Genomic DNA, 27,854 nt, shown 5'->3' with positions numbered 1-27,854 from the left:
ATGCCGTGGAAGAATACCCACCCCTTTCTGTATCAAACTGGTCCATTTGGAAATTATTAACCAGTTCTGTCGCATTTTATTGAACAATTATTGATAAATTTACCATTTAATATAGAATATTTGGAAATAGTTTGTATAAAAATGTACAGTACTAATTTTATTTTGCGACCTATCTGCTTTGTTCTCGGAGGGATATGCTGTGTTCTCTTTGAAAAGTAGTTCCGGTAAACTTGGGGGAATCACCTTGAGCCGGTGGCAGTGAGCTGAGCGCATCAGTCTCCGCAGTCGTTCATCGCGACAAGGTGAGTGGTGTCTGAATGCTTAGGCCGTACATAGGTGAAAGGATTGAATGGATGATTCATTGGCTGCACTGACCTCTCCGAACTACAGCATTTTAAGATAGGGATTTAAATCAGACTGCATATTGAGTGGCATTTCGCCTGTTCTACACTACACGCTATTGCTGTAACTTAGTAGCTCGACAGCTTTCAAAGTTTGCTTGTCACAGTGGAGATGTATAGATTGAATGTGTTTGTCATTCTTCGTGTTTATCATGCATGAGCAAGAACTCCTTCCTGTCGACACTAACAACGTGAGAGTAACTTTGGATCTAGTACATTTCCAATAACTAATGCAAGAAGTTGTCATCAGGAATATCGTCAACCCGTAGTTACTTTCAGTTACCTATATTCCAGGCAGTCGATATGGAACGTGTGGTACCACAGGTAGCTAATTTAATAAACTACCTTGTAATAGCTACCAAGGTATAGACTGTCCCTGCCCTCCGTATTAAAGAGGGTACTGGCCCCATGACACTCAGTTAACTACATTGGATTGCACCTATAGCCTATATGTTTGCTTGAAGTAATGCTTAATTTTAAGGGTGCATCATTTTGTATGTTTAAAAAGGTACCAAAAAGGAAATATGGCCTTATTTATGCTTGGATCCAACTTCCTTAAATGCAACACTGACTACTTTTCTTGTGGATTTCAAAGGTTCCAAAATGCTTTCTGCTATACCAACTGAATAAGGGGAAAATTTTTAAACGGCTAAATTATATTTCAGGACAATATTTGGACATTGGACTAGGTTTACGGTCATGTTTCCTCAATAAAACCATTATTAACATTGTGGCTTCTAAAATATGAGCTCTGCATTCCTTGTGGACATAGTGTTAAGTGAATTTAAACCGCAAGTTCCAACCATGTGCATTTATATAACCTATGTCCTTTTAAAATGTTATACATTTGCTGGTTGGTCATAATAAGGTACTGGTGCCAAATAGCTAAAATTAAATTTGATCTGACCTTTAGCTTGTGTTTTTTTTCATCAAGGAAAGAATTTAAATGATATTTGTCACCATATTTTTGACTTGCTCTTGTGGCCCATACTGCAAGCCGTAATACTAACTTCAAAGTTAAAACATGCTGTTCATTTGAGTTGGGATGGTCACTACATGACACGGGGCAGCACAGTGATGCAGTGGAAAACAGTGGACAGTCCAAAGACATGCAGGTTCAGTTAATTGGAGAGTCCAGGTTGCCCGTAGGTATGAATGTGTGCCTGAATGGTGTGTGTGCCCTATGATGGATTGCTGACCTGTCCAGGGTGTAGGTCTATTCCTGCCTCTCGCATCTAGTAACTGACTGCTCTGCAGTGTCTTTGGTGAGAGATTATTTTTAAGTATGTCGTGTTAACAGATATTGTTTCTTCATCTCTTTTGAATGTTCTCTATGGAGTTCATTCTCGTACCAATTTTGAAATACGAAACCCATTTCTACACACTAATGGTTGAATATTTTAAACTCTGTGAATAAGTCCCTGAGAAGAGCAAAGGTTTGGAACTCAGTGTATCTGCCAATGTTACTGTCACTGTCATGAAACGTTCTCAAAAGGGAAACATGATCCATGGGGTGGAGACCTGTGCTGCCACAGGGTGTAGTTTTTTACCATCTGAGCGCAAAAGGCGTAGGCTCAGTTGCATGCACAGCATGCCCTGCCACTCTGCGCAGCATGACTTCTGCCCTCAGTCACAAAAATGAAATTAAGCACTGACTCTGGCATGCCTGTTGGCTTTATTTTAGTACAGAGGAGTCTGCGGTGTGTGCGGTGTTGCAGCTGGAAGATTTTTAGAAATCCACCTTTTATTCAGTTTGTATGGGAAGCTGTGAAATGCATTGCAATATAGTGAATTGAGCGGAAAGTGGTGTTTTTCCATTTTTGTAGTCTATACATGTTTCAGAACCGACTGTGGAAATGTCTTTTAAGCACTCCTCGCTCCGTTCCTCACTCAGTTATAGTGTACATGCATGGAGTTGGGTGGTATTAAATGGGCTGTTGATGTTGCACAACACGGGCTAGCTTGAAGGTCTCCCCATAGTGTGTGGCTGGAACGTCTGGGTGGACGCCTGTATAAGAGCAGTGTGTCATTCCCAGCTTAACCCCAGCGAAGGGACAATCTATTCCTGTCGGCATGGCAGTGACCTGTAGGGGCTGATCAGCAGTTAGTCCAGTGGAGCAGCTTCTGGTCCCATATATTTTGTGTGATGTGGGCATCACACACTCTGCGGTTCTTGGGGAGATCATTGGCAGTGAAGTTCCTGTATGTGGCAAGGGCAAGGGGAAGCGGAAGCGTTCTTGGGTATGTATGGCAGTTGGACAAGCCTGAATGAGCTCCACAACTGTCACGACTATAGGTTGGATTTTACTCGTGTAACCAAAGCCTTGACTGGGGGTATGCTTTCAATGCGTAGGCAAATAGCTGTGCACTTTGGGGTGCCTGTGTAAGAGAAGGCGTACTGTTACCATGCACAGCACTGCAATAGAGAGGGATCTCATCCCTGCTGGCACAAACTTGAGGCATGCTGATGTCAAGCTAGCAGCACACGTTGGACTGGGGGTTCAGCATGTTGGGTCACAGGGTCAGATCTGAGGGCTTAGTTCATGAATGGTGGGGAGTTTCTGTTGAAAAACCTGTGACCTTCAGAATGTGTCTTGTGCAGATCACCCCTCAGCCTGTTGACTCATTGAAGAATCAGTGGTTTGTATTGCTGAATTTTATTTTTTTCCAAGTGCTGTTGACATTCACATAAGATTTTTAGGGGTCCCCATCTTTGTGGGTTCCTGCCCATCAGTTTTTTTTTATTAATTTTTTTTCAGGCATCAGTTTTTTTTGTCAACATGGAGTCTATACTGTTGTCTACTAACAACAAAAATACACACTATTTGGTTGTAAACTACAGTATGTAACACTCTCAAGAGAAACCACTGGTTAACAGTGAATAAAATACTGAGACCAGTTTATGGGTTGTGATCACTTGCATTGGGATGTATGACAGGCCTGCCATCCCAGTGGATGAATTCAGCTCCAGTGTGGGGTCATGTCAGTGGTGGTGTTGCTTGTCCAGAGGCCGGGTCAAAAGAGCACAACTGAAATGAGAGATGGAGAGGCTGACATGACCAGTACTTGTGTTCTTTTCCATTGGGAACATGCAGGAACTCTTCTCTTACAGTCTCCATTTGGCCCTGTTCAGAGTGTGGAATGGATAGGACATGGATATGGAAAGGCTTCCATAAATCCATAAATCTTTAATCATGAAGCATCATAAAAAAGTCTTGGAAATTGCCCCACTGCCCTTAAAGTCACAGAAAATTTACAAATCTAAAAAACTTTTATTTTACAAAAAGCAAAATGCATTGTTTTTCTCCAGTATTAATTTGGTAATATGCCAGATTTGTGGTCCTAAATGCTACTAAAAATGGCTTGACTCACCAGCTTATGCATTAAGCTCTCTAAGTATTTACTTCCCCATCTTCTGGGTACCCCAAATTCACATGGACATTTAGTACAAATACAACAGTGGTTGTGTATGAGTACTGCTCCCTCCCTCTTCAGAGCTGCTCTACCAAGGGCCCATGATCCACGATCATTCCAGTGTTTCTGAAATTGTTGTGGATACGTAATTCAAATCTTAATTTGTTGATTTATTTATTTTTTCTAAAATATATACACTTAGTTTCAGTTGGAGCTTTGTGTAGGATGGCAGGAGGTTTTTTTTTTTTTTTAATTTGTCGTTCTTTGGAGTGACCACTTCCTGTTTTATAATAAATTAGCTGAAATAACCTTGTATAGCATGGAAGCTCCTGATGCCTGGGAGCCTTCCACGGGAACAATAAGGAAGTACGGTACTGCACAGTACGATATGACATAGGAGGACAGGAAGCACTCTCCTGCGGTTGCCAAGGGTGGGTCATGAGTGGATGAGAGAGAGGGCAAACAGAATACCCAGTCTATTGCTTTGTTAGCTGACTGTCTCTTCCATTCAGTGATTCGTTTTTTTCCGTAGTCAAGTTTTCTGAATGGGAATAGTTAACTTGGAGATCTAGGAAATGTCTTTAGGTTTGGAGATGGTTCATTGGAAAGCACTGCAGACAGTTGACGTGAGGTTGTCGGCAACCTGAAGATCTTGTAGAGTCTCATCTCTGTGTAATCGCTTGGGTACACACCGCTGTGATAATGTGAAAGCTTTATGGAGCGATGCATCATTTCCTGCCAAGTCACGCGAATGTCTGCGCCATGTTGATCCTCCTCTCTCCTCTCCCCCCCACAGGACGTTTCCAGCTGACACCGCTCCCATCATGCCTCAGACCAAGACTCAAGACATGGGCTCTGCCTTCATCCAGACGCAGCAGCTGAATGCTGCCATGGCCGACACCTTCCTGGAGCACATGTGCCTGCTGGACATCGACTCCGAGCCCACCGTCGCTCGCAACACCGGCATCATCTGCACCATCGGTTAGGGCTGCTGTCTTTCCCCTCGTCTCCCTCCCTCTCACAACCATCAGACACGTAATGCTCCAGCTTCACATTCACAGCTGGGTAACCGTACTTATGTGTTTACGTACACATAGCAACGGGTTGATACATGCCAATGTCCCACTGCACTCCGTAGCCTTGTGCGAAATCCTCTCGTGATGTCCGCGTGTTTTGCCAGTTCCCAATCTCCCCCTTTTCCCCTACCTGCCCAGGACCCGCTTCTCGTTCCGTTGAGACGCTGAAGGAGATGATAAAGGCCGGAATGAACATTGCGCGTATGAACTTCTCTCACGGCACCCATGAGGTGAGTCTGGACACATGGCGAATGGATTGGCCTCACCCGTTCTGCCAGCCTGGTCCCAGCAACACGTCTTTAGTTTCCCTCCTTAAATGTCACTGTCCTCATTGTGACATTCCCCTTGTCCGGTGCCTGTAAGATGATCCCTGCTGCCCTCCAGAAGCCGCGAAGCCTGTTGTCCGCAGCTGACCATGCCCTTGTGCAACACCCTGGCTGTGGCCTGTGGCCGAAGCAGGGGCTCTGACCCAATGAACTTTCCTTTAAAAGTCATGCCTTTTTACCTTTCTCACATGGCTCTGTATCAAGTGACACTTTTTGTGTATTTTAATCTCTGACCTTATGCAGAAGGGCTGTATTCATTTTATTTTGAATGTCAGTTTAATTATTTATGTATATAGCATTAGCATCATCCTCGCGTGCATTTTTATTTTTTTATCTTTATTGCTGTGTCATTTGACTTGGTATAGATAAGCTGGAACAAGGTGTCCTTTGCTGTTAGTGAAATGGTATGGAGCTGGAAGTCTAGCTAGTCTGTTTCTTGGACGATCATAGAAGCAAAGGTGTAGCTGTAGTGGTTAACATTTTGTGCAGCTACGGGCTGCGTGGAAGCACTTCGCTTTTTAAACAAGTGTGTAATGAAGACCCTAGCTAGGTCAAAATGAACTACAGCACAGACCATTTAACTAAAGCAGAATATAGTGGTCAGTGTGCAGGCTTTTTTTTTTTTTGGTGTGCCAATGTAGTCATAATTATTATGCACAGAGAACAAGATGAACTGCTAAGAAAATGTTTTTTTGTGGGGGAGATCAAAGGTTAGCCACACAGTCATCGAAGGGCAGGCGAAACCTAATCTCTCAGTCACTTGCACTGCTATAAATACTTCCTATCTGCACCTTCCAGCACTCACTTTTTTTTCCTGAGGGAGGTGCCTGTGGAGGGACAGAAAGGGCGGGTCTGCCCTTTCACTTTGCTGCCTCTTGGCACTAGCTCATGAGGAGTCATGCAAAGACATGGGCCCTGCTCACATCCATCCACAGTACCCTTTTTCCTTAACATCAAGTGTTAAAATGAGCACTGCTTTAAAGTATGTATATATTTAAATGCATTGTGTGATGCATATGTTGTTGAGAGAGTTTGTAGTGCACTCCCCAGACGCAACAACAACAAAAAAGAATTGGGCTGTTTTTGAATAATTCATGATGCATCTATTGGTCCACAGGCAGCCTAACAAATGATTGTCCAAGAAACAACAAATCAAGGATGAATTATTAAAAATAGCATAATACTTTTTTATAGGTGAGTGCATTCCCTATAGTGCACTACATCAATTATTTGCAGCTTTGGCTGCAAAGGTAATTTATGTGCATATTGTATCTTATATCGAATTTATATCAAGAACTCTCTTCCCACATGTTTGGTGCTTATTTGAGGATTCATTATCTGTTCATTTGTCGCTTAAAGTTAAGAGGAAAGTATGGGTTTGTTCAGTTGTTTTATAATGACCAGCTTATGAATCTGTCATCACATTCTCCTGAGGAGAGCTCTTTGGATAAAACGGTTTTCTTTTTGTGGTTTTGATCCTGGGCATTACTTCAATGTAGCATGGTGCTGCATGAATTAAAATAAATTTCTAGGTTCATTTAAGCAGATTATCTTTTAGATCTGTTCATGATCATGCTGAACTTTTTTGCACTGCACTCCCGTCTGGATATTTAATCGTGATCACCTGCTCGACTGCGCTCTTGAAAGGGCAGGGTCTTCCCCTGCAGTTTATTTATAGGCCGCAGAAATGGCACCCTGACATTCTGAAACCTAATCTGCTTCTAGAATAGAAGGCTTATGCATTACATGGCATTTTCAGACCTATCCACATCTACTCTGTATTAAGTCCATACATCACAGGCCTGGTGCCAAGACCCACACTGTCGGTGCGAGTGATGCAATGACTTGGAGCATATCGAAGCTATGCGTAGGAAAGAGTGCACGCTGTATGATGCGTCCATCGTCTGCGGCAAATTGATCATTTGCCGACAGATTGAGTGGCAGCATTGTGTGCTCCTACAATGCATTATTTTTTATTATTTGTGCATGATTTTATTTGTATGTGCAGAAGAGTCAATTTGTTTGTAGGAAGCAGGAAGTATGGCCATTCAGCCCACCACGGTTTCCTCATAAACAGGCTAATGGTAATGATAAACTTTTGTTTACTCATGCATTTGAATTCTAAATAGTCCTATTAATACCTGAAGATATTTTATTCAGTATCAGGGTGTCCCTACTTTTAACATTGTATGATTGTTTATGGATCTACAAAGTCTTTCTTTTTGACTCTTCAGCAAAAGTTTGGTGCTCAGTGTTGACTTGAGTTTTCAAGCAGGATGGTGGTGGTGTCTTTCATAAATGTTTATCTTATTTATTACTAGGTAATTTTTTAGGGTGTGAAAGGAACTGTCAGGATAGTAGGCTAGTGTCAGGTGCCTTGCCTAGCCTTTTCGTCCATAGTCTAAAGACCAGATTCAATTTCGTACACTTGTTGAAGTGGCCCATGTTCTCTTTTTACGTTATGTAAAATTGCCATTGGAAATATATAGTTTATGTAGTAGTATCCCTGCCTAAGAGGATCTTTCTCCTTCTGTGTGCTATTGTGTACAGCCAAAACTCTCCTAAAGACCTACGGCCAGAGCCTGACTTTCATTCTTCTAGCTGTGTTCTTTTCTTTCCCACGTTGCTGTGCAGTGCGTGGCTTTGTGACCTCGTTCCTCACGTCTAGACGGCCTTGACTTCAGCCTGGGTTTTCCCACGTTTACGACCACGGTTGCCTCGTGTGTTGTGTGTGTGTGCGCGTTATCTGGGCCTGTAGTCCCCGTCACGGTTCGCCGTCCGCTGACCTCGCCCCGCCGAGCGGCTCCACGTCTGAAGCTCTGAGACGTGCCGCGACTGCCGTCTCTTCCTTCTACAGGGCTTCCGCTGCCATTTTACAGAATTATTTAAACAAAAAAAAAAAAAACACTCTTTCAAAAGCCTTAGTCAACCTGGGTGTGCGTTGCCTACTTTCCTTGACTTGCATGAGTATTTAACCACGGCTGCCTCACCTGTGACGTGGGCATTTTTATACCGCTTGGTATCGAGTCCTTATCTCTACAGTGCTTTGGGTTCATATGCAACAGCAGTAGAATGAAACTGAGAAGCTCACTTCCATTGCTGGGAGTGATTTTTATACAGCAGAATGAGTGTGTCAGTAACCCCCACTCCCCTCTACCCCCCTCCACAGTACCATGCCGAAACCATCAAGAACGTGCGTGAGGCAACTGAGAGCTTCCAGCCCGGCAGCATCCATTACAGACCTGTGGGCATTGCCCTGGACACCAAGGGGCCAGAGATCAGGACTGGACTCATCCAGGGAGTAAGTCCATTTCCTTTCATTTAACCAGAATAGCGCAGATCAGATGCAGTCCCATTTTAACACACTTCAGTGGGTCCACTGAAACTTTTCCACCAAATCTTTTAGTAATCTTTCAGAAATACCAACACTGTTTTCACAACCAGGTTTGTTTTTAATTCTGTCCGTTTTATCCTGAGTCCAATGTGACAAATGTTTGTAAAGATCAGTGTAGCACAGTGGGTAAGGAACTGGGCTTGTGACCGAAAGGCCATAGGTTCGATTCCTGGGTAGGAAACTGCCGTTGCACCCTTGAGCACGGTACTTAACCCGAATTGCTTCAGTACATATCCAGCTGTATAAATGGATACAATGTAAAAATTGCTATGTGTATGTCGCTCTGGATAAGAGCGTCTGCTAAATGCCTGTAATGTAATGTAATGTAATGTAATTTGACTTATTAAACTGGTAATCTATAAGGGTCTGTGGGAGTTTGCAATCTCTCTGCTAACTGTTTGCTATGACCCTCAGAGTGGCACTGCTGAGGTTGAGCTGAAGAAGGGGCACATGATCAAACTCACCCTGGACGACAGCTACAAGGACAACTGTGATGAGGAAACTCTGTGGCTTGACTACAAGAACATCACCAAGGTGGTCCAGGTCGGAAGTCACATATACATTGATGATGGTCTGATGTCACTCAAGGTCAGAGAGGTCGGTGAGTGCAACAAGCTTTTCTTTGTGAAGCGTTTTCTTTTTAGTAACACAACATACAAAATCTACAGCTCAGGTAAAATACGATTGAAGAAGAAAAGGCTAGTAACTTCGAAAAGAACATCAGTTCATATGGAGGCCAGAAGACCAAGGGCAAAGACATGTTCTTACTGCTTGTCCTCAATGAAAGCCAGTTTGTAATTTCAGTCTGACTTTTTTTTGCTTGAGACTTATAAACCTTGCATCTGTGAGTGAAGTTGTTGAAGACCTCTGACAATGACATATGCAGAGAATGTCCTAGAACCTCTGTTGGCTTATTATAGTAAAAGGACATGCATTTCCCCCCTTTTCTCGACCTCAACGCTACGCCTTTAGCTTAACATCTGTCCGCCATTCCGGGCATCCGCAGGTTCCGACTACCTGGACTGCGAGATTGAGAACGGCGGTTTGCTCGGCAGCAAGAAGGGCGTGAACCTCCCCGGCGCCGCCGTGGACCTGCCCGCCGTTTCCGAGAAGGACATCCAGGACCTGCAGTTCGGCGTGGAGCAGGGTGTGGACATGGTGTTCGCCTCCTTCATCCGCAAGGCTTCCGACGTGCATGCCGTCAGGAAGGTTCTGGGCGACAAGGGCAAGGACATCAAGATCATCAGCAAACTGGAGAACCACGAGGGTGTGCGCAGGTCTGTAGCAGCCAATCGGCACCTCCCACGGGTGTCTCCTTAGGAACGACAATTTTACTGTTTTGACCTTCATCTTTATTAAATGTTGTATCAAAAGACGACTTTTATGTATGTATGTATATACAAACGCAATATTATGGTTAATTACATTTGAGTCTACTGCATTGTGCTTAGCTGGAGTTTAAACTTCTAGACCATATAACTGCATTGCAACTGGAACATTTAATCCTTATTTCACAGATTTGGATAACCGTTCCAATTGCAATGCAGTTCTGTGGTCTAGTGGTTTAAAGCTGCAGTTTATACTCGATCTAAGTACACTGCTATTGACCCCTTGAGTTTTTAACTATTTTTACTGTTGAGATGTTTTGCTATATGTAGAGCTAAATGAAAATTTAATTAATTTAGTAAACTGGTATAATACAAAGGGCCTGATATGACCGTATTTAGCATACATATGATACATCGGTTCATAATTGCAGTCATAAATTGTGGGTCGGTGTGTGTTGTACCAGGCTGGGAAATGGCTAGGTGTGGGTGGTGGTTGAACTGGACCATCCTTCCTCTCTGCAGGTTTGATGAGATCATGGAGGCTAGCGATGGCATCATGGTGGCCCGTGGAGACCTGGGTATTGAGATCCCCACAGAGAAGGTCTTCCTGGCCCAGAAGATGATGACTGGCCGCTGCAACAGGATTGGCAAGCCAATCACCTGCGCCACACAGGTAGGGGTCCATCTGAAGAAGATGCCAACGTGTCACAGTTTCTTGTCCTTTGCCCCAGATTTATTTGGGTCTTTTACCCGACAGATGTTGGAGAGCATGATCAAGAAGCCCCGCCCAACCCGTGCCGAGGGCAGCGACGTGGCCAATGCCGTGCTGGACGGTGCTGATTGCATCATGCTGAGCGGGGAGACTGCCAAGGGAGACTACCCTCTGGAGGCAGTGCGCACACAGCACAAGGTGAGAGCGCCCTCTACTGGCTCCTGCCTCTCTGCAACCCTCCAGATTTCCCATTAACATTAACCTCTGTCTATATATGACCAAATGGTCATGGGACTGAGACTACTAGTCTTCTGCAGGACTGGAACTAACTATTAGCATTTTGCCTTTAGTGTATTGGTTTTATATTTTGATAGTATGTGTTCTTTGTGGCCAGTTTGTCAAATGCAAGCTCCTGAAACCCCTGTCCTGACTGGGAAAAACTCTGAGGTTCACCCATATGTGTACATTCTGCATTGACCCTATATGGTGATCTGTAAGGCACTGACTTGTGCGTGAACACTCCTACAGCACATGCTCAACGGCGGATCAGTTGACCTTGCGTCCAGCATATGGGGCTTCTGTGCAAGCTTTGAAAATGTAACACACGTGTTTCCCCAGCAATGTGGTTGGATGGTTAATGGATGGATGTCATCCTTTTTTGGTGAATGGATTCTGTCTAAGACCCCAGCCTGGCACTATACCAGCACATACTGTACTTCTCTGGCAGCCTTATCTCTTCCTCATGCTATGTGTGTCAAGCTAGTTCTCCTGCCAACAGTTCTTTACTAACAGATACTGATACCAGCTACAGCTATTTGATACTGTGATTCAGACTGAACAGATAAATATGCATGTATCTTGTGTCATTGGATTGCATAATTGTGTAAAATATATGCTATGATAGAAACGTTTGAATTTGAATGCATTTATTCTCCTAACTCCAGTGGTACCAGAGACTAACTTGCTTTGCATGATTTCTTTTCCACTCCTCTGGCTTTTCTCTTTTCTCTGCCTTTCTGTCCATCCGTCCGTTCGTCCGTTTGCCTGCCTGTCTGGTTGCGTCTTGCCTTGGACCGTGCAGATTGCTCACGGCTGAGACAGCCATGTCCCACCTGCCTTCACTGCCATATGGGCCTCCTTTAATGCCTTAGCTTCTGCAGTCATTGTCCCACAGGTCCCACAGGTAGGCAGACTGGTATAAGCAGGGCTTATTCTTCTTCACCAGAGCCCTCCAGAGCAGTGACCTCTCTTTGTGCTGTTTAGTCTCGTAGCAAGTTCTAAGCACTTGTACAAATGACAAATTCCCTCAGTATTTAAATGTCTGAAAGAGCCTTTTTGTTGGCTTGTTTGTAAGCAATGGGGATTAGCAATGAACAACACACAAGTACCACTACTTCAAATGGAATTTAAATATATTTATTGTCTAAGCATTTAAATAGTCAAACATTCAAATATACTCCATTTAAAATATTGATCGTATTCCTACACAGCCAGTGGTACGGTTTGGGCCTGTGGTGGGGTGGCTGTGGGTAGGGGTGGAGGAGTACTGCACAGGCAGGGTCTGTGCCCTGCGTGTATCTGGCTCTTTGTGAAACGGTGCATTGCTTAACCCCCCTGGTGGCGCTGTCCCGTTCAGATCGCCAGGGAAGCGGAGGCGGCCATGTTCCACAGGCAGGTGTTCGAGGAGCTCCGCCGCACCACCCACCTGACCCGCGACCCCTCCGAGGCGGTGGCCATCGGCGCCGTGGAGTCCTCCTTCAAGTGCTGCGCCAGCGCCATCATTGTGCTCACCAAGACCGGCAGGTAGGCCTGCCCCAGGGAGAGCCCGCCTCCCTTTCACTCCACTGCCAATGCAGGCTGTGAAATGGCTGCTGAATGACGATTTTATTCATGTCTTTCATCCTGTGATACCCCGGCTGTATGGCGCTGTATAGCATAGACCAGGGCTGCCCAACTCTCTTCCCAGAGATCTGCCACCCTGTAGGTTTTCATTGCAACCTTAATTTGGCATGCCTGATTCTACTAAGTCGCTAGTCAGCAAGATCTTTTGCTGTTGAATGAGGTGTGTTTTAATGTTGGAGTGAAAACCTACAGGATGATAGATATTCAGGAACAGGGTTGGGCAGCCCAGGTATAGACTGTATAGTAGCACTCCGCATTGGCATTTTTGGTACAATAGTTTCATGTATAATTGGCTTGTCTTTATATTGCTTGAAATCCTGCAAAACTGTGCTGTTCTATCTCCAAAAACAGTGGCACATTTACGGTCAGGTCTGCACAGGAGTGAAAGCCGCAGGTCTGTGTGTATCAAACAAACAGCCCCTGACCTTTCCCGCTCTGAACTCTGACATTCCTGATGCTATATTTACCCCTCACACAGCTGTCCATGGGCTGTGAGTGGGTGTGTCTGCTCATACCCTGAACAGTGGCCAGTCTGTTCTGAAACATGTCCTGCTCTGTCTACACTGAAAAATTATGCCCTGACACATGTTCTGTAAATCATCGCAGGCTTTACATATGGGTCATAGCATTACTAGAACTGTAAATTACCTGACGCATTTAAGCAGTAAATTAATAACAGGAGAACCTGTCTTAAGTTGTCCTTTCCTCATGCGTGTTCATTGTTAACAAGTGGTGAAAGGTTTAAAAAAAACTTGCTCAGAAGCCCCTTCCACTAGAGGTATCTGGCTGATTCCAGATCAGTCGCTGCACGGGTAGCACTTTGATCACTGAGGTGTAACCCGTTTCAATTCTGCTCCCAGGTCTGCCCACCTGATCTCCAAGTACAGGCCCCGTGCCCCCATCATTGCCGTCACCCGTAACGAGCAGACAGCCAGGCAGAGCCATCTGTACCGCGGTATCTTCCCCGTGCTGTACAACAAGCCCGCCCACGACGTCTGGGCCGAGGACGTCGACCTTCGCGTCAACTTCGCCATGGAGATGGGTAAGACGGCCAGACGAATCCGCCACCCCAGCACCCCCCCAGCGCTCTAGACTTAAGCCTGCTTCCTGTGGCAAAAACCAGAAAAAGAAGAGTTAAGCCAAAAAAATCATAGATCATGTCCAAGATTTATGTCGCGATGGTGGATAGCTTCTTGGGAGACTCACTTTTTTGAATCACCCGCATGGCATTTGCTGGCCGTTATACCAGCTGATCCTTTGCCTATGCACACAATCTTGCAGAAATGTTGACTGAGTTAATGCAGTGGCCTCCGGGCCTGTGATGGCTGCGTGTTTGCACGGCTCAGGCGCTGACGCTCCTGTCTTTTTCAGGCAAGGCCCGCATGTTCTTCAAGTCTGGCGATGTGGTCATCGTCCTGACCGGCTGGCGCCCCGGCTCCGGTTACACCAACACCATGCGCGTCGTCCTTGTGCCTTAAAACCCTCCAGAGGACTACGCCGACCCTCCCCCTCCCCCTAATCCCCCCCGCACCCCCCCCCCAGCCCAGCAGTGCGGGGCCCCTTCACTGCTGTGGCCAGCTGACTCATACACCCAACACTTCAGACGATCCAAACGAAGGAACCCAGGGCCCCGTGCAGTGGGCCTTTGGCTGCGGCTTCACCCATTGAACAGAAACTGTCCACACTCCAGAATGCCTCATGCAGGTGTGTTCTCCACTGTATCCCAGTCTTCAGGACTCCTCTGTGCTCACTGCCAGGAACTCAATTTATTCTCAGAAAAAAAGCTCCTCTGTAAATAACACTCACAGTGAATCAGTCCAGATGGTTGTCTTCACCCCTGCCTGCTCTGTTTGAAGAGAGGGAGAGAGTGCTGCTCGCACCACACCTTCCAGATGTTTGCAAATGCTCGTCAGGCGACAAAATGGCAGCTTCTTAAAGCAAATCCCTCCTCTTAACAGGGCATTAATATTCTGCCCTTCTCTTGAACAGAGCAGCATGTGTGTTCCAGTTGGTTTGTCCTTAGGCTATGCACTGTATGGGCTGCATCTGAACATCACTCTCTGCTGTATTTTAATGTTGCGTTAGCAAATCGCTGTCAACAGTGTTACATTCTGTATGATATTTGACTTTAGTGAATGGTGAAATTGGATGATGGGCAGTCAATATGGCTTTATATATATGTATGCATTTTATTTTATTTTTACTCAGGAGAAACTGTCACTGTTGGATGCCCATAATGGATTTGACCATGATCATTTTCTTTCTGTGTATTTCCTGTGAGTGAAGGGAAAGTAAAAGAAAGTTAAATTTGCATTTATTTACATTTTCTGTAAGATGTTACATTGTACACTGAAAATGGATGTTATTTTTCTTTCTTTTTTGCCAGCCCCTTTCTCTTTCTTTCACTGTTTGTTCCACCTTCCCCGTCTTTTCAAGCTCACTTCTGTTCCTCTGCCTATACTTCTTTTTCCACCCATTTCTGACTGATTGGTGTAAAGGTCTGATCATAACTGATGGGAAATGGGTTGTACATATCTGGTGTACTGGGTGTTCCTGAATGACTGGATTTCCATCAATAAAAGAGATGAGCACCTGACCTTTGATCTGTTTTTCTATGTGTTTCCATTTCTCACTACACTCGCCTGCATTTGGCGTAGATACGACACATTTTTCACAAAAGTCACTTTCTAAATAAAATGACATTTTTAAATGCAATATTTGCAAGGTACCGTTTCCATTTTAAACATAGTGCTGGAAATTAATACATACATGTCTGAGGCATCTTTATCCCTATTGGTGTTCATTCACTCAATATTTTGCATGTATTTGTGTAGTGTTGAAGGTAAAATGAGATGGTTTCTGGGTATACAGTAAATTATATTAGTTTTGTAAATGTCTGTCTTTATAAACTGATATTATTTCTCTGTGAGAAAACGCCATTTTCTGAACATGGGCTTCGTTAACTAGGCTTCAGTTATAGATTCCTGTTGGATCCTGGCCGAGAACGTTGAAGGGGAGATTTGCATTACTATGTCTTCATTTGCAAGACAAAAGTAACATTATCTACATTAGGGTGACATCTGAGGTCTTGCTTGCCTCTCAAAACTGACCGAACTTGAAAGTTGTAGTTTAATAGATCACACGCATTCTGACTGAAATGTTCAGCATATCCAGAACAGTAATTTGCCTGTAAATATTGAGGGTATTCGTATTTGAAAATTAAATGCCTATTTACAAATTTTAAAACATTTTAAAAACGTGTTCAACATAATGAAATGAATGAAAAATTAAGTGACATTTATCATTTTTAAAGCCAGCATTAATGCTCTGTTCTTTTGTCCCTGATTATTTATAATGGAATGCATTTATATGAAAGCATTTATTTATTTGTGAAATTCAGCTCAAAGCCTATGCTGAATATGTTGCACTGACCCTCTGCTAGTGAAAATTACACATTCAGATAAGGATGCACATCTCTGTTAACTGGTTACTGAGTTACCACACCAAATATTTGCTTTACATAATTCTAGTGCAAAATGTCTTTACATGGCTTCAAATGCATGATTTTGCGGATTTCAGGCCACTTGAAATCCTACAAAACCGTATGTTCATTTTGAACCACTATATATTTACACAAGCGTGCACACACAGACATCTACACACATCCACATCTACACGCACACAGGCACAGTATCACAAATTGTATGATGGGGAAGGTACATAAATACTACTAGCAGAATAGTTGGATATGCGATAACTGTTAAACCCAGAAAGCAATATTACTCTGGACTCTTGTCCACTTGCTAGATACAGCACCTTCTTCGCAGAGCCAAGAAACATTATTATAAACTTTGGTGAACTCCTGACTGTGTTGAACTGTTATACATTCTTACTGCAAAACATGGCAGTATTTGCAACACCCCCCTGCTCAGGATAAGTGGGTATAGATAATGGATTGATGGATGGACACCAATGACCCTCCTTGGATTCCATCATGACACTGGCTGTGAAGGCCTTGGCACCACTACAGGTTGATTTGTTATAGCAGACTCGGCCCTTGACTGATGCCGAGACACGCCCACATCCAGTGATCTTGTTCCTACACACCCGTACACCAAGAAGCAGCGGAGCAGTTATGTAAGTGACGAGCCACAGTGAGGCCTCTGCCATGGCGTCCTGATTTTGCATATCACACCCTGCGCTCTCTGCAGCAGCATTGCAGTGGCTGCAAATCTCTACATTCGCGGAGTGCTATGCGTTTACTTGCCGGCGATCAAGCTGATCGTTTAGACTCTGAGGCTCTATGAGGGAGGGGGAGGGGGTGGGGTTTGTGACCGAGCTTTCAGAGAAAACTTCGAGAATTGACAGATCTGAGCCTAAGACTGCTGCAAGGTGAATAACCTGAAATGCACTGTCAGACTATAAACGAGAGTCCCTGGACTACTTCTTTTATCTCCTATGCATGCTCAGCCTTGGCCACTGTTTAAGTGCACCCTCCCTGAATGGTACTGTTAAATCAAATAAAAGAATCACATTTTAAAAGCAGTGTGACTGAATAAATGCAAGCTGGCCCCACATGTCATCATGTGAGCTCACGTGGGTGGAAAAAGTCCCAATGGTATATTCAGGTATGGTGAAAGGCGGGGCATTTCTTGCCAGTTATTTTTTCTGCTCGCCCCACCCCCCCATAACCATCCCCCATATGGACTCGCACACTCAGTCAGCACGACTTGCAGGGGCCATGCTTTCTCCGTGGCAACACCATGTTTGGCTCACTCTGTCACTGGCTACATGAGCCACAGGGGCAGTGGATTTATGTGTTTCTGCCGTTCATGGCTGTACTTCATCTGTCAGATCCAGCTTTTCTGTCAGACAGCAAAACTGGCTCAGCTGTCCCCACAGTAGCACAGGAAGAGGTCCGTGGAATCGCTCTCATAGTAAATGCTAAACATCAAAGCATCAAACACAGTGTTTATGATGTGTGCTGTTGCCATTGGAATGTTATAAATCAACTATCAGAACAGCAGTTTGAGAATAACTCTTTCAGCTGACGTTTGATTTGCTGTTCAAGAAGAGAGGGTTCAGTGTTTCTGTTAACACTGTCTGTTAAGCTTCTGTTGAGTTCACTCCTTCTCACCCTCTCATCAGTCACCATTATTTTGATTTCGTAATCAAAGAACTGATCACTGCAGAGGCAGCTTCCATGCCTAATGATGTAGGAATAGCGCCATCTTGTGGAATGGTGTATTAAAGTGAGAAAATGCATTGTTATGTTAACTCCGTACTCCTGTACATATGAAAGCAGTTGATGAAAAAGAAAACTAATTTGGACAGACTTTTTCACACAAAAGCTTGGATTTGTCAGCATATAACCTAAAGCCAAAGCAAAAGTGTTTTTACAGTACATATGGGTGGCAATGCAACAGACCTGAGCTTGTAACAGTGAGTTTGTAGTGGGGAAAGCTGTGGTAACCTAGATTAATATACTCTGGATACGCATGGCTACTAAACGCCCAAAATGTACATACTGTACATTTTCAGAAAGGGCATTGTTATTTCATACAAGAGAATTATGGGCTAAAACATAGCATTAAAAAAATGACAAGCAAGAACAGCTAGGACCAGGCATGATTACAGAGACAAGATGACTGTGAAAGGAGCGCCACAGACTAGAATCCATCTTAGGCTCTCTCTGATTACTGAACAGAGAGAGGGTGTAAGGAATACAAGGCCAAGAGGTTTAGGTTAGTGTGGGTCAGGCCACAAGATATCCTGGTGGTTGTGTACCCATGACCCATGACCTTTGTCAGCTCAAAACATGCTTGTCAGTGACATGGAACACCTCTCCTAAAATACTGGGGTGGATATTCCAAAAATAGGCCAAATTATAAATAAAAAAAACATTGACTATCTATAGCTCAAATACCTGAAAAATGGAGGTTATCAGATTTAGATTTTGCCCAGATTTTGATTTTTGGCACATCACATTTTTGACAGTCAGTTATGTGACTGGCTTCAGACATGTTTTCACATCCCTTATGTATTGCACTTTTAATTGCTTTTAAATGATTGCAAAGATGTGCTTGTCAAGCCACTTTTTTGCAGCGCAAAAATTGTGTGGTTGTGTCATAATAAATGCTACATGGAGATTCTCACTCCAGCTAGATTTACAAAGACATAACTCCCGGTGAAGTTTTAAATATAAACAAGGGGCTTTGAACTGAATTAAATAAGGAATATAACGATAAAAGCTGTTGCTGTGCCATGTCCACCGGATAACTTTTGTGAAAATGTATGTATTGCATTTGTTGGGACCAGAAGTATCACCAGAAGACATCATGGGGACTTGTCACTTCATACAATCCCCTCTGTGGGTTGTGGTAAAAAGTTATATATGGTTCCTTTGTACAGGATTAACAGTTTAGTCAGTAATTTTACTGTATATAGGAAAAGCTCAGGTATCTTTATATAGACCCTGTCAACATAGGGAGTCTTGACTAGTAACGAAGACACTAAAAACACTCCACTATGCCATCTTGTGGCAATTTGCTGGAACAAAACACTAAATAATAGACAAGAGTCAATCACCCACCTCCCTACAATTTGCGAATCATCATATACAAGTCAATGGGGTTGATATAGATTCATCTTAGAAAATATACATGATGACATTCAAACCCCTTGAATGAATTAAGGACAGGTACATAACACTACAAAGGCCCAAGTGTGCCTTCTAAAAGACACTGCAGCCCCCTTCCTGGGCCTCTCAATAATAAGTGCAGCTGTTGGTCATATGCTATTAGCAGGGAGCTAATTAACAGCAATATACTGTACCTATAATTATGTACCTAACATTTTTTCTTGGGTATATCAATGCTAACTGACCTTGTAGAATCAAAACAAATATCCTTAGGGTATCATAAGCTATCCGTAATAAGTTCAGTTAAAACTTGTTGTGTTTAATGGTGTTCATGACTTGCCTTTACTTTTATTGACTTTTCTTAATTGAACTGTTGGAGGTTCTAAATTATATTCAAACTATATGCATACCTCTACAGTAGGTATGTAAATCCTAAGCTCATATCTGTAAAAAGCAAAAGGTCTACAGAAAAATGAAAAAAAAAAAAACATAAAAATATAAATTGGCATTTTTATCAAAGGCTAATTTAAGGCAAGTTTCTCCTTTAAAAAAATAAAAATAAATCAGCAGCATCCAAAAACAGTCATACAGAGTGCAGACAGATTACAATTCAATGTCAAAAAGCAGACGTTAAGGGGCAGTAGTCATAGTAATAAGCCTATGTTTCATACAGAAAAGAAATCACAGAGCCTGTGCCGCTCCACAGCGCCAAAAATGAGTAAGCCAGTAAATCAGTAAAATACCAGTTGTGGACCCTAGATGACAGTACTTAGCTAGTTACTTGTGTGTTATTAGTCAATGCAGTTTCCCGGCAATCAGTTTTAACGGCATGCATTGAGCAAATCTGCGCTGTATAAAAACAAAAGAATGCATAAATAAAAATGAGGCGTAAAACGGCTCTTTATAGTAGGCCTACTACTTTTCGGGTAGGTGTTTCATTGAATTTAGCTCGGCAGCTGCAATCACTGGTTTCTTCCTTCAGAAAACACGCAAGTCAGGTGTTTCTAATTAGCATTTTGCCATGAAAGTGATTTCAGAATGGCCAGCTTCTGGACGACGTCTTCTTAATTAGTCATTCGCCCGTGAGATTGATTCTTGTTTTTTTTTTTTTTTTTTTTTTTAGCTGCCGCGAAGTTGTGGGTTATGGTTGCAAATAGCAGCCATTAAATGTGTATTTACTTAGTAAAACCGTTATAGATTCATTTCTGTTATATCAACGTTCGTTTGCATGCATAGGCCATCATTTTTCTTTTCATTATAGAATCAAGCGAACTTTGGAATCAACATTCTAAAGCCGAATGAATGCTCTTGTCAAGGTCATCTTCCGCGGAACGGCTTGTGTATTATTAAGATGCTGCATTCTGTGAACAGTAGTGGTCTGTCTTGAGACCGAAAACTGAAGCACACCAGCATTTCATCAGTTCTTCTTAAACGCATGATTTGTGATCCACGGTAATGACTTTTCCATCCACAGCCTCATGCTGCTATTCAATATGTAGCCTGTAGGTAGGCCTATACAAGAATGCTTGGCGCTAAAGATCGAAGGACTGGTCCAAACTGAAACGGCAGACTAAAAAAAGTTAATTGATTATCGTACATGTGTTAGGCAGAGGAATGCACTATGGTCATACCTGCATGAAAAATGTCTCTCAGGCATGTGGTTTTAGGTGAAGGGTAGGCTAAATCAGACTCACAGGCATGAATGGTTGTCCAGGTGACGATGACATTTAAGTGAATTAAAAGGTACAACTCCAGCTACGTAATCACTGTACTGGAAAGACCAAAGCAGCGGGAGATGATTAGTTTCAGACCTGTACATCCAAAAAAAAAAAAGATCCTCTTGTGGGAAATGAGTCCATTTCTCATATTGGGCATATGTCAGATGTTACAGAGAGGTTTGTCTCGCTGTGGGAAAACAGTGTTGCATGAAATGTTTATTTCAAGTAGGTCAGTGCTGTGTAGTATGTAATTTTTCCTGTGTTGTTGCTACCTTCAACCTGGCACCGTGAGACAAGATGGCATTGATAGGGTTGCAAATGCAATACACAATGGCATCAATAGGGCCCAATACTATATTTTAGTAAAATTACTGGAGTGAAATATGTTCAATGTTACACATAGTGTCTAGAGTATACACCAACATAGGCTCCTCAAGCAGATCCACTTTGTCTCTTAAAACAGTAGGATTGTCCATCACTTGAAGTAAACTACCACCAATATTTTTTATTTGGATGCCAAATGTATGCAGTTGCCTACATGTGGTTAATCAGTTTTAAAACTAGCACAACTGTGTCTTTGAGTATTCTTACTGGAAAGCATAGTGACCATTTCTGCTCTCCTTCAAACCCAACTGTGCATTTTTACAGCATGTTCAGAAATTTGGGAGAACTTAAAAATGCTAATATTTCAACACATTCCTCATCAGAGGCCATCTACAACATGGTTTTAATAGAGAAAAAAAAGAAAAATGAAATTTCATCAGTGTCTGGGTCTCACAGGGTTAATGGCTTGGTGAATAAGGAGTGGAATCCTCCATTAAATTATGAGGCAGACATCACGTGTTAAGATGAATAGTACTGTAATAGTAGCCTACATGCACACTGCAAACATTGCAGAATAAGATTAGCAACACTGCAGCATTAGCAGTTTGTTTTACATTTCATTTTAAGGTTGTCTTGTGATACATTTTAAGAGTTTGCTCTGCCAGTATAACAGTTAGAACCAGAGTATCATCCACATCGGTGGTAAATGTACACATTTTGTCATGTCATTGTTTCATTACTAGTAAAATACTTGGCCACTAGATGGCAGTATAAAGTTAGAATTTTTTTGAGATCCAAAAAAATGTCTCCAGTGACCACATAGGCACGGGTGGGCCCCGGTCACCTACAAAGTAGTATCCTGGCTCACCCATTTACCTTGGCTGAACCACCGCACCCTGTTGTGAATGCCCACCTGGGTAGTTCTGACCCACCTAGTTCTATGTAGGCCCAATTATTTGAATATTTCTGGCTGCACTGCTGCTCCATACCTTTCATTTCTATTACAAAATATTACCCATTGAAATTTTGTGAATGGGAGTACCCCTTTATTTAAAAAAAAAAATCACCGGTACTGTAGCTGAGGATTGGTTATAATTGGTTATTGTGAGCACTGAATGGCAATCCGGTAATAAGATACAGATGTAGCGAAGAAATATTCTGAACAATGACAGTTTTTTTTTTTTTTATGTTACAGATGTTATTCAACTGTTATAGCTTCATAGAGACACCTGCTATTAGCTTCATATGTACTATTATTGCATTTACATCTACATCATCTGCTGATCTTGATTCTTTATTGAAGTTCACATCAAACCAAGATGCCCTGAATACATTTGGCTGTTCCTACATACTGTACTCTGACACTTCAAATGAATCAATATCAATTTCACTTCCAATAATTGTTTTCGTTCAGCCGAAAAGCCAGCGCATAAAAGATGCCAACTTCCTTTCCATCTTCTTTCAGCGCCCTTGACGCTCTGATATCCATCCCTGATTTACAATGAGAATATGCTAATAATAAAAATAAATTGTCATTTTAAAATAGGAATTTTCTCAATGACTCTGCGGGCAAGCCCCTCTCCCTTTGTGTGTTCACAAACCACATGCTCTGTGGAAGCTGTGTTCCGTTGTCATAACAACAAGGTACCAGCTGAGCAATTTGTATGCAAATGGAATGGGCTTTGGCCTGGTCTCCCTGCCTCTACGGACGGACCTGGTTACCATGGGAATGCCCATCTCTCACTTGGTTGATTTGATACGTTTCTTTCTCTTTTTTTTGTGTTCTTATCTTCGAAGTGTAGCGTGCAGCAAGGTGGCACGTGGCCATGTTGCCATGAGAGACAAAGCATCAGGGGTATGTGTCAGAGCCTTTCCTGGAAGGATTGATTGACCTCAGTGTTTGAGAGAGATGGAGAGAGTGATGCTGTCCGTGATCTCCTTCAGGCCCACCACAGAGCAACAGACTGGCCCACGTTGAACTACTGGTAAGGCTGCATTCTCAGGGAAATCCCTGTAAGCGTTGAGGTGGACAATGAGAATTATATTTCTGGCAAGATTTAATTTTTTACAATTGAATTTTGACGGGATCAAGGTCAGCTATAGGGCATATCTTCAAGGTCTTGGCAGAATAGTCGGGAGTCCAGATGAAGAATATCTTTCAGAAGGAAAGTACAGGATTTTTTTGGAGGGGGAGGTGTGGTGGTGGGGGTGTGGAGGTTCAGTGACCAAGGGCAGATCAGGGTCAGGATGTGACAAGATGACAGTCACAGGAAGTAAAAGCTGATGAGCTGAATCTATGAAGAGCTCTGCCAGCGGAAACAAGGGGCTTTATTAATTCACCCGGCCGATTTCCTTCCATTTCTATTACTTCTCTCTTAGTGGTTATTTGATTAAAAATGCATGAATCACAGCTTCCCACAGTCATCCTTGTCACTAATTGGTTTGGGGGACATTGTGGTCCTGGTGGCATGTCAGAAATGCCATGTAATAAATAACTGTCCCTGCTTTTACCATAGTAAGTGCTCAGCACCTGAGATGGTGGCTGTTTGCATGGCTGTTTTATTTGTTCTTATTTCAACTGCCAGTGTAGGTAGGTCAAGTGTACAGACAGATGTCTCATTAGAAAGATCAGTTTGTTACTTTCTGTCTTCTTAGGCAGTTGTAATTTCGCTTATCTTTTTCTTTTTATATACTTATCTTTATGGCTCTTTACTGTTGGGGTTTTTTTCTTATTTTTTTCCATTTGGCACGGTGCTATTACCTTGTGAAAAGAATGCCTTTGTCAGTGTAAACATCCGTGTAGAAGCAGCTTTTTCCTTAACCAAAAAAAAGGGGTGCAAATATAGTTTAGTTTTTTTGTGGACAGGGGGGAGATGGGTAATATAGAATAACTGACAGCTGTTCTTCAATTGTCTTTTCAAGGTCAGAGTGGATGAGGAATGATGAGAGGAGGTGTGAGTGGGGAATGAAATGAGATAGAGGTTGTGAGTGGGGTGTGTGTGTGTGAGGGGCGTTGATGGATGTTGGATAGAGGCTCTTGCATTGAAGGGGGACTTTTCTTTTGTCGAGAGTGCAAAATGTACCTTTGCTTTGTGTCTGCCGCTTCCTCTTGAAGAATTTGTGGAATTGAACAGAGGCTGAGCGAGAGTGGGAGGCTTTTGTCCGCGTTTCTGAGCCCCGGATTGTCAAAAAAAAGCCCTTTGAGAGACGCGGCACGGTCCTCCTATCTGCGACGGAAGCGCGGGCTGAGGGATGAGACTCAGCCAGAGGGAACCGGCTAGCAATTCAGCAGGGAAGAGAATCAAGTTGAGTCACGAAACGGAATGGAAAAGCTCCTGCTGCAACAGTAATTTGCACTTTTCTGTGACATGGAATCCCCGCGCTTAACATGTATCTCAGATAATCTGTGCCGGCCATGACAGGGCTGGAGATGCCCCTGCCCATCGGTGGGAGAGCATTAAGCTGTCCTTTCATTTGTCTGTGGACTTTGATCAGATGACTTAACTCTTTTACACAGGCTGTGTTTAAGGTCCAGTCAGGACCTTAGTAGCAGTCAGGCCCTCCAGGCTTTACTGGAGAACAGTTATTTCCTGAACATTAGATAAATGTGTAACCAATGGCAGGAAACAGGCAAGTGTGACGCAAATGAGTTCTTATTTCCACTTGCCACAGTCAGAAAGAATCCCGAAGCAAGCAGACTGCCACCTTCGCAACACAACTCCTTTGTATCAGCAAATGAAATAGAGACAGACCGATTTGCACCCGCTGTGAATCTTCACAAAAGGCTGTCCATTCAGTTGCCGGTGATGGAGGATGCAGGCATTCTCCTGCTGTGTCTGTGTGCCTTCTGCATTAGCTGCAGCCTGGGCGCTAAAGAGAAGCTAATTGGGATGCACTCTGCAGAATGTGTCATAGTGTGTCATGTTCACGAGCTGACGCAGCGTTTAAAAGAAAATGTGTAACTATGGTGTTTTGGTGATGAGACATCAAAATTAGTGGCACAAGCTATGTTTGAAAGCAATGTTTTGGTGTGAATGCCCTATTTTTAACAATTAAGGCATCTTTTAGCTGTACATGCAGGGCATTGATAATTTCATGAATTTATCATCAGGGTTACAACGTGCATTAAATTGCTGCAGAACATATTATTTTGTTAAGTTTCCATGTTGTTTCTTGCTTAATGTATTGATTTTGCTGAATTATTATAACCACAAGAAACTGCTTTCCATGGGTATGTAATACAAATGCACTCACGTATGTCATCCCTCTGATGTTGTTCTTCCAGTGTAATTATCATCATCAGCTTTCTGTTTGATGTATTAAAAAAGATTGAATAGAACATGTGATCACTCCACTGTGAAAGTGTTTATGTGGAGAGAATGTTGTTGCTGCTGAAACTCACCAATTGATGTTTCTACAGTAAATTGTTACAAAGTAATGAGCAAAAAACTGTTTTGCATCTACGAGGGAAAATCGCAACATATTCATTATGTATGCTCTTGGGCATATATACAAATCTTTAAAAAAAATTCCAGACCTCAACAAGACAATTCTCTTCTGTTACATGCACTTGTAAACAGATGCATGCCATGTGTACTTACATGATATTACTTTTGGACAGGGTGAGTGAGTTTTTTTTTTTTTTTTTTGTAGATGTCTTTGAATTCTAAGAAGGTCTTTCAGTTCGATGGGAATGGGGTTTCAAATCCAGTAAATTGCTTTCTGCTCAGATTAAGTCTCCTTTAAAGGGTCCGCACAACAGGGTGACTTTCCAATCATATGTGGCAGTAGCATGATAGTGGCCATCCCGGGTGGACTCAGATTGCCTTGTGAGATATGATGTTCTGTGTGTTATCTGTGGTGTAGTATGTGAAATGGAGCTTACACTGTATACTGCACCAAACAAGCAGTTATGTCTGTAGAGTCTGGATGCAGCTCTATAGTGTAACACTTGAGATGTTATTTAATGGACAATCTGAAAACACTACATTTCAAATGAAAGCATCCTATCCTTCCATGCGCACATGCAAATATGCAGACACGCACACACGCACACACACACATGCACGCACACACACATGGACATGCATGCACATGCGCGCGCACACACACACACACACATAAGAATTCACACTTCACAGTGATCTGAACTCCTCACAGAAAGTGACAAGCCATTAAGCATTCTGCACACTTGGGTGCTCTCTAGTGTTTAATTGCCTGATACAGTGTGTGATATTTTTATCTGTGGTCCCGTGGCGAGTGCAACTCACCCAGTGGAAGGGCGCGGAGGGAAATGTGTGGTGCTGTGTGTCACGCCTCAGTGAACCTTCTGCCACAGGAAATCCCTCGCTTTAACGTGCTGCCAACTTCCAATTCCGCTTCTAAACAAGGAGACAAATCAGTAAACCAGGTGTAGCTTGTTTACAGACTGCCACTTTTATGAGTGCAGAATTTACAGGAGGACATTCAAAGCCCAGGATTTGTTATATCATATACAGAGGTGGAAAGCCCAGGGGTCAGGAAGTAAGAGACCTACCATGTGTTTCTTCCACCCATGAACTTCGCCAGCTGATTTCACTAATTAGTTCTACCTCCTGGCTGAAGCGATGTGCTAATTAGCAAATCCAGGTAATTGGAACAAAATACTGGGGAGAACGTATACTTACTGAACCGGGATTTTCCACCTCTGATCACGTAACACAAATTTGATTTACAGCTATCAGTTTGAAGCAAGCCTGAAGATGGGCATTAGTTCTAGTAGTAAAGTTATTCTTTTTCTGCAAGGGTTTGTGTCTGAATTTTGGGAACGTGCCCTGGCTTCCAATTGGATGTCATGAATGTGGTCGCCGTGACCTTGCGCTGTGGTCACGCTTCAAAAACGCAGCCCAAGGCTCCCCCCGCTGTTGTGAACGTGCCTGGCATTGCTCCACTGGGAGTGAGTGCAGTACGTCAACGTGAGAAGAAATCAAAGCAGACTCCACTTAACTGTACATCCCTTTTTTTTTCCTGTGAGGGGTTCTTTGATCATATCAAGACAAACCAAATAGCCTGCATAAGTGTGTTTCCATGCCAGGACTCATTTATTAAATAGCAGAGATACATTCTTGAGATTTGAGAGGGATCCTCTATCGACTTATTTAATTGTTTGGCATTGGAATGATTTTTGTAAGATGTATGATTTTTGTACAATGTACATTTTGATAATATATATATGTAATAAAACTAGGGTCTCTTTTTAGTTATGAAATGCGCAGAGCCAACTCTGTGGTAAGGTTTTGAAACCTGCACACCCCAAATTGATGGCGACCAGGATTGAGTAAACTCTAAAAATAAAGATTAACAAGAAACAAGTGGGCATTCAGCACCTGAACAATATGGACAAACACCTGTTTGCCAGTTCCAATAACTAAACTCAAATTAGAGGAAAGGGGGAAGCAGGGAAGGGTCTGACTGGAGAGGTCGATTGTAAGAGCAGATCTACAGCAGTTACTTGAATAACCGAGCATTCTTTGAGCAGAACAAAATAAATGAATAAAATAATTTGATGATTTTCCAGACTCTGATTTTGGTATCTTATTTTTGATTCCTCTGATCATTGGCAGCAACAAAGAGAATACAG

At 42.9% G+C, this 27,854-nt stretch overlaps 1 protein-coding gene and 1 long non-coding RNA gene across 2 annotated transcripts; both read left to right on the top strand.

Annotated features, from left to right (window-relative positions):
- Positions 1–162: 162 nt before the first annotated feature.
- On the top strand, positions 163–15,149 carry LOC135241901 (pyruvate kinase PKM-like). The gene is made up of 11 exons (XM_064312672.1): positions 163–302; positions 4,612–4,796; positions 5,030–5,121; positions 8,387–8,518; positions 9,026–9,212; positions 9,618–9,888; positions 10,462–10,612; positions 10,697–10,849; positions 12,288–12,454; positions 13,414–13,595; positions 13,925–15,149. Exons 2-11 carry the CDS (start codon positions 4,640–4,642, stop codon positions 14,029–14,031), a joined length of 1,599 nt encoding a protein of 532 aa, XP_064168742.1. The 5' UTR covers positions 163–302; positions 4,612–4,639; the 3' UTR covers positions 14,032–15,149.
- Positions 15,150–20,266: 5,117 nt separating this feature from the next.
- Positions 20,267–26,483, top strand: LOC135242373 (uncharacterized). The gene is made up of 3 exons (XR_010326324.1): positions 20,267–20,645; positions 23,038–23,220; positions 24,351–26,483. It is a non-coding gene; the product is annotated as an uncharacterized LOC135242373 (long non-coding RNA).
- Positions 26,484–27,854: the final 1,371 nt, after the last annotated feature.

This window comes from Anguilla rostrata, chromosome 16, assembly GCF_018555375.3.
Source record: "Anguilla rostrata isolate EN2019 chromosome 16, ASM1855537v3, whole genome shotgun sequence".
Classification (NCBI taxonomy): domain Eukaryota; kingdom Metazoa; phylum Chordata; class Actinopteri; order Anguilliformes; family Anguillidae; genus Anguilla; species Anguilla rostrata.
The sequence above is the reverse complement of the archived record's forward strand: the minus strand, read 5'-3'. Positions and strand labels throughout refer to the sequence as shown.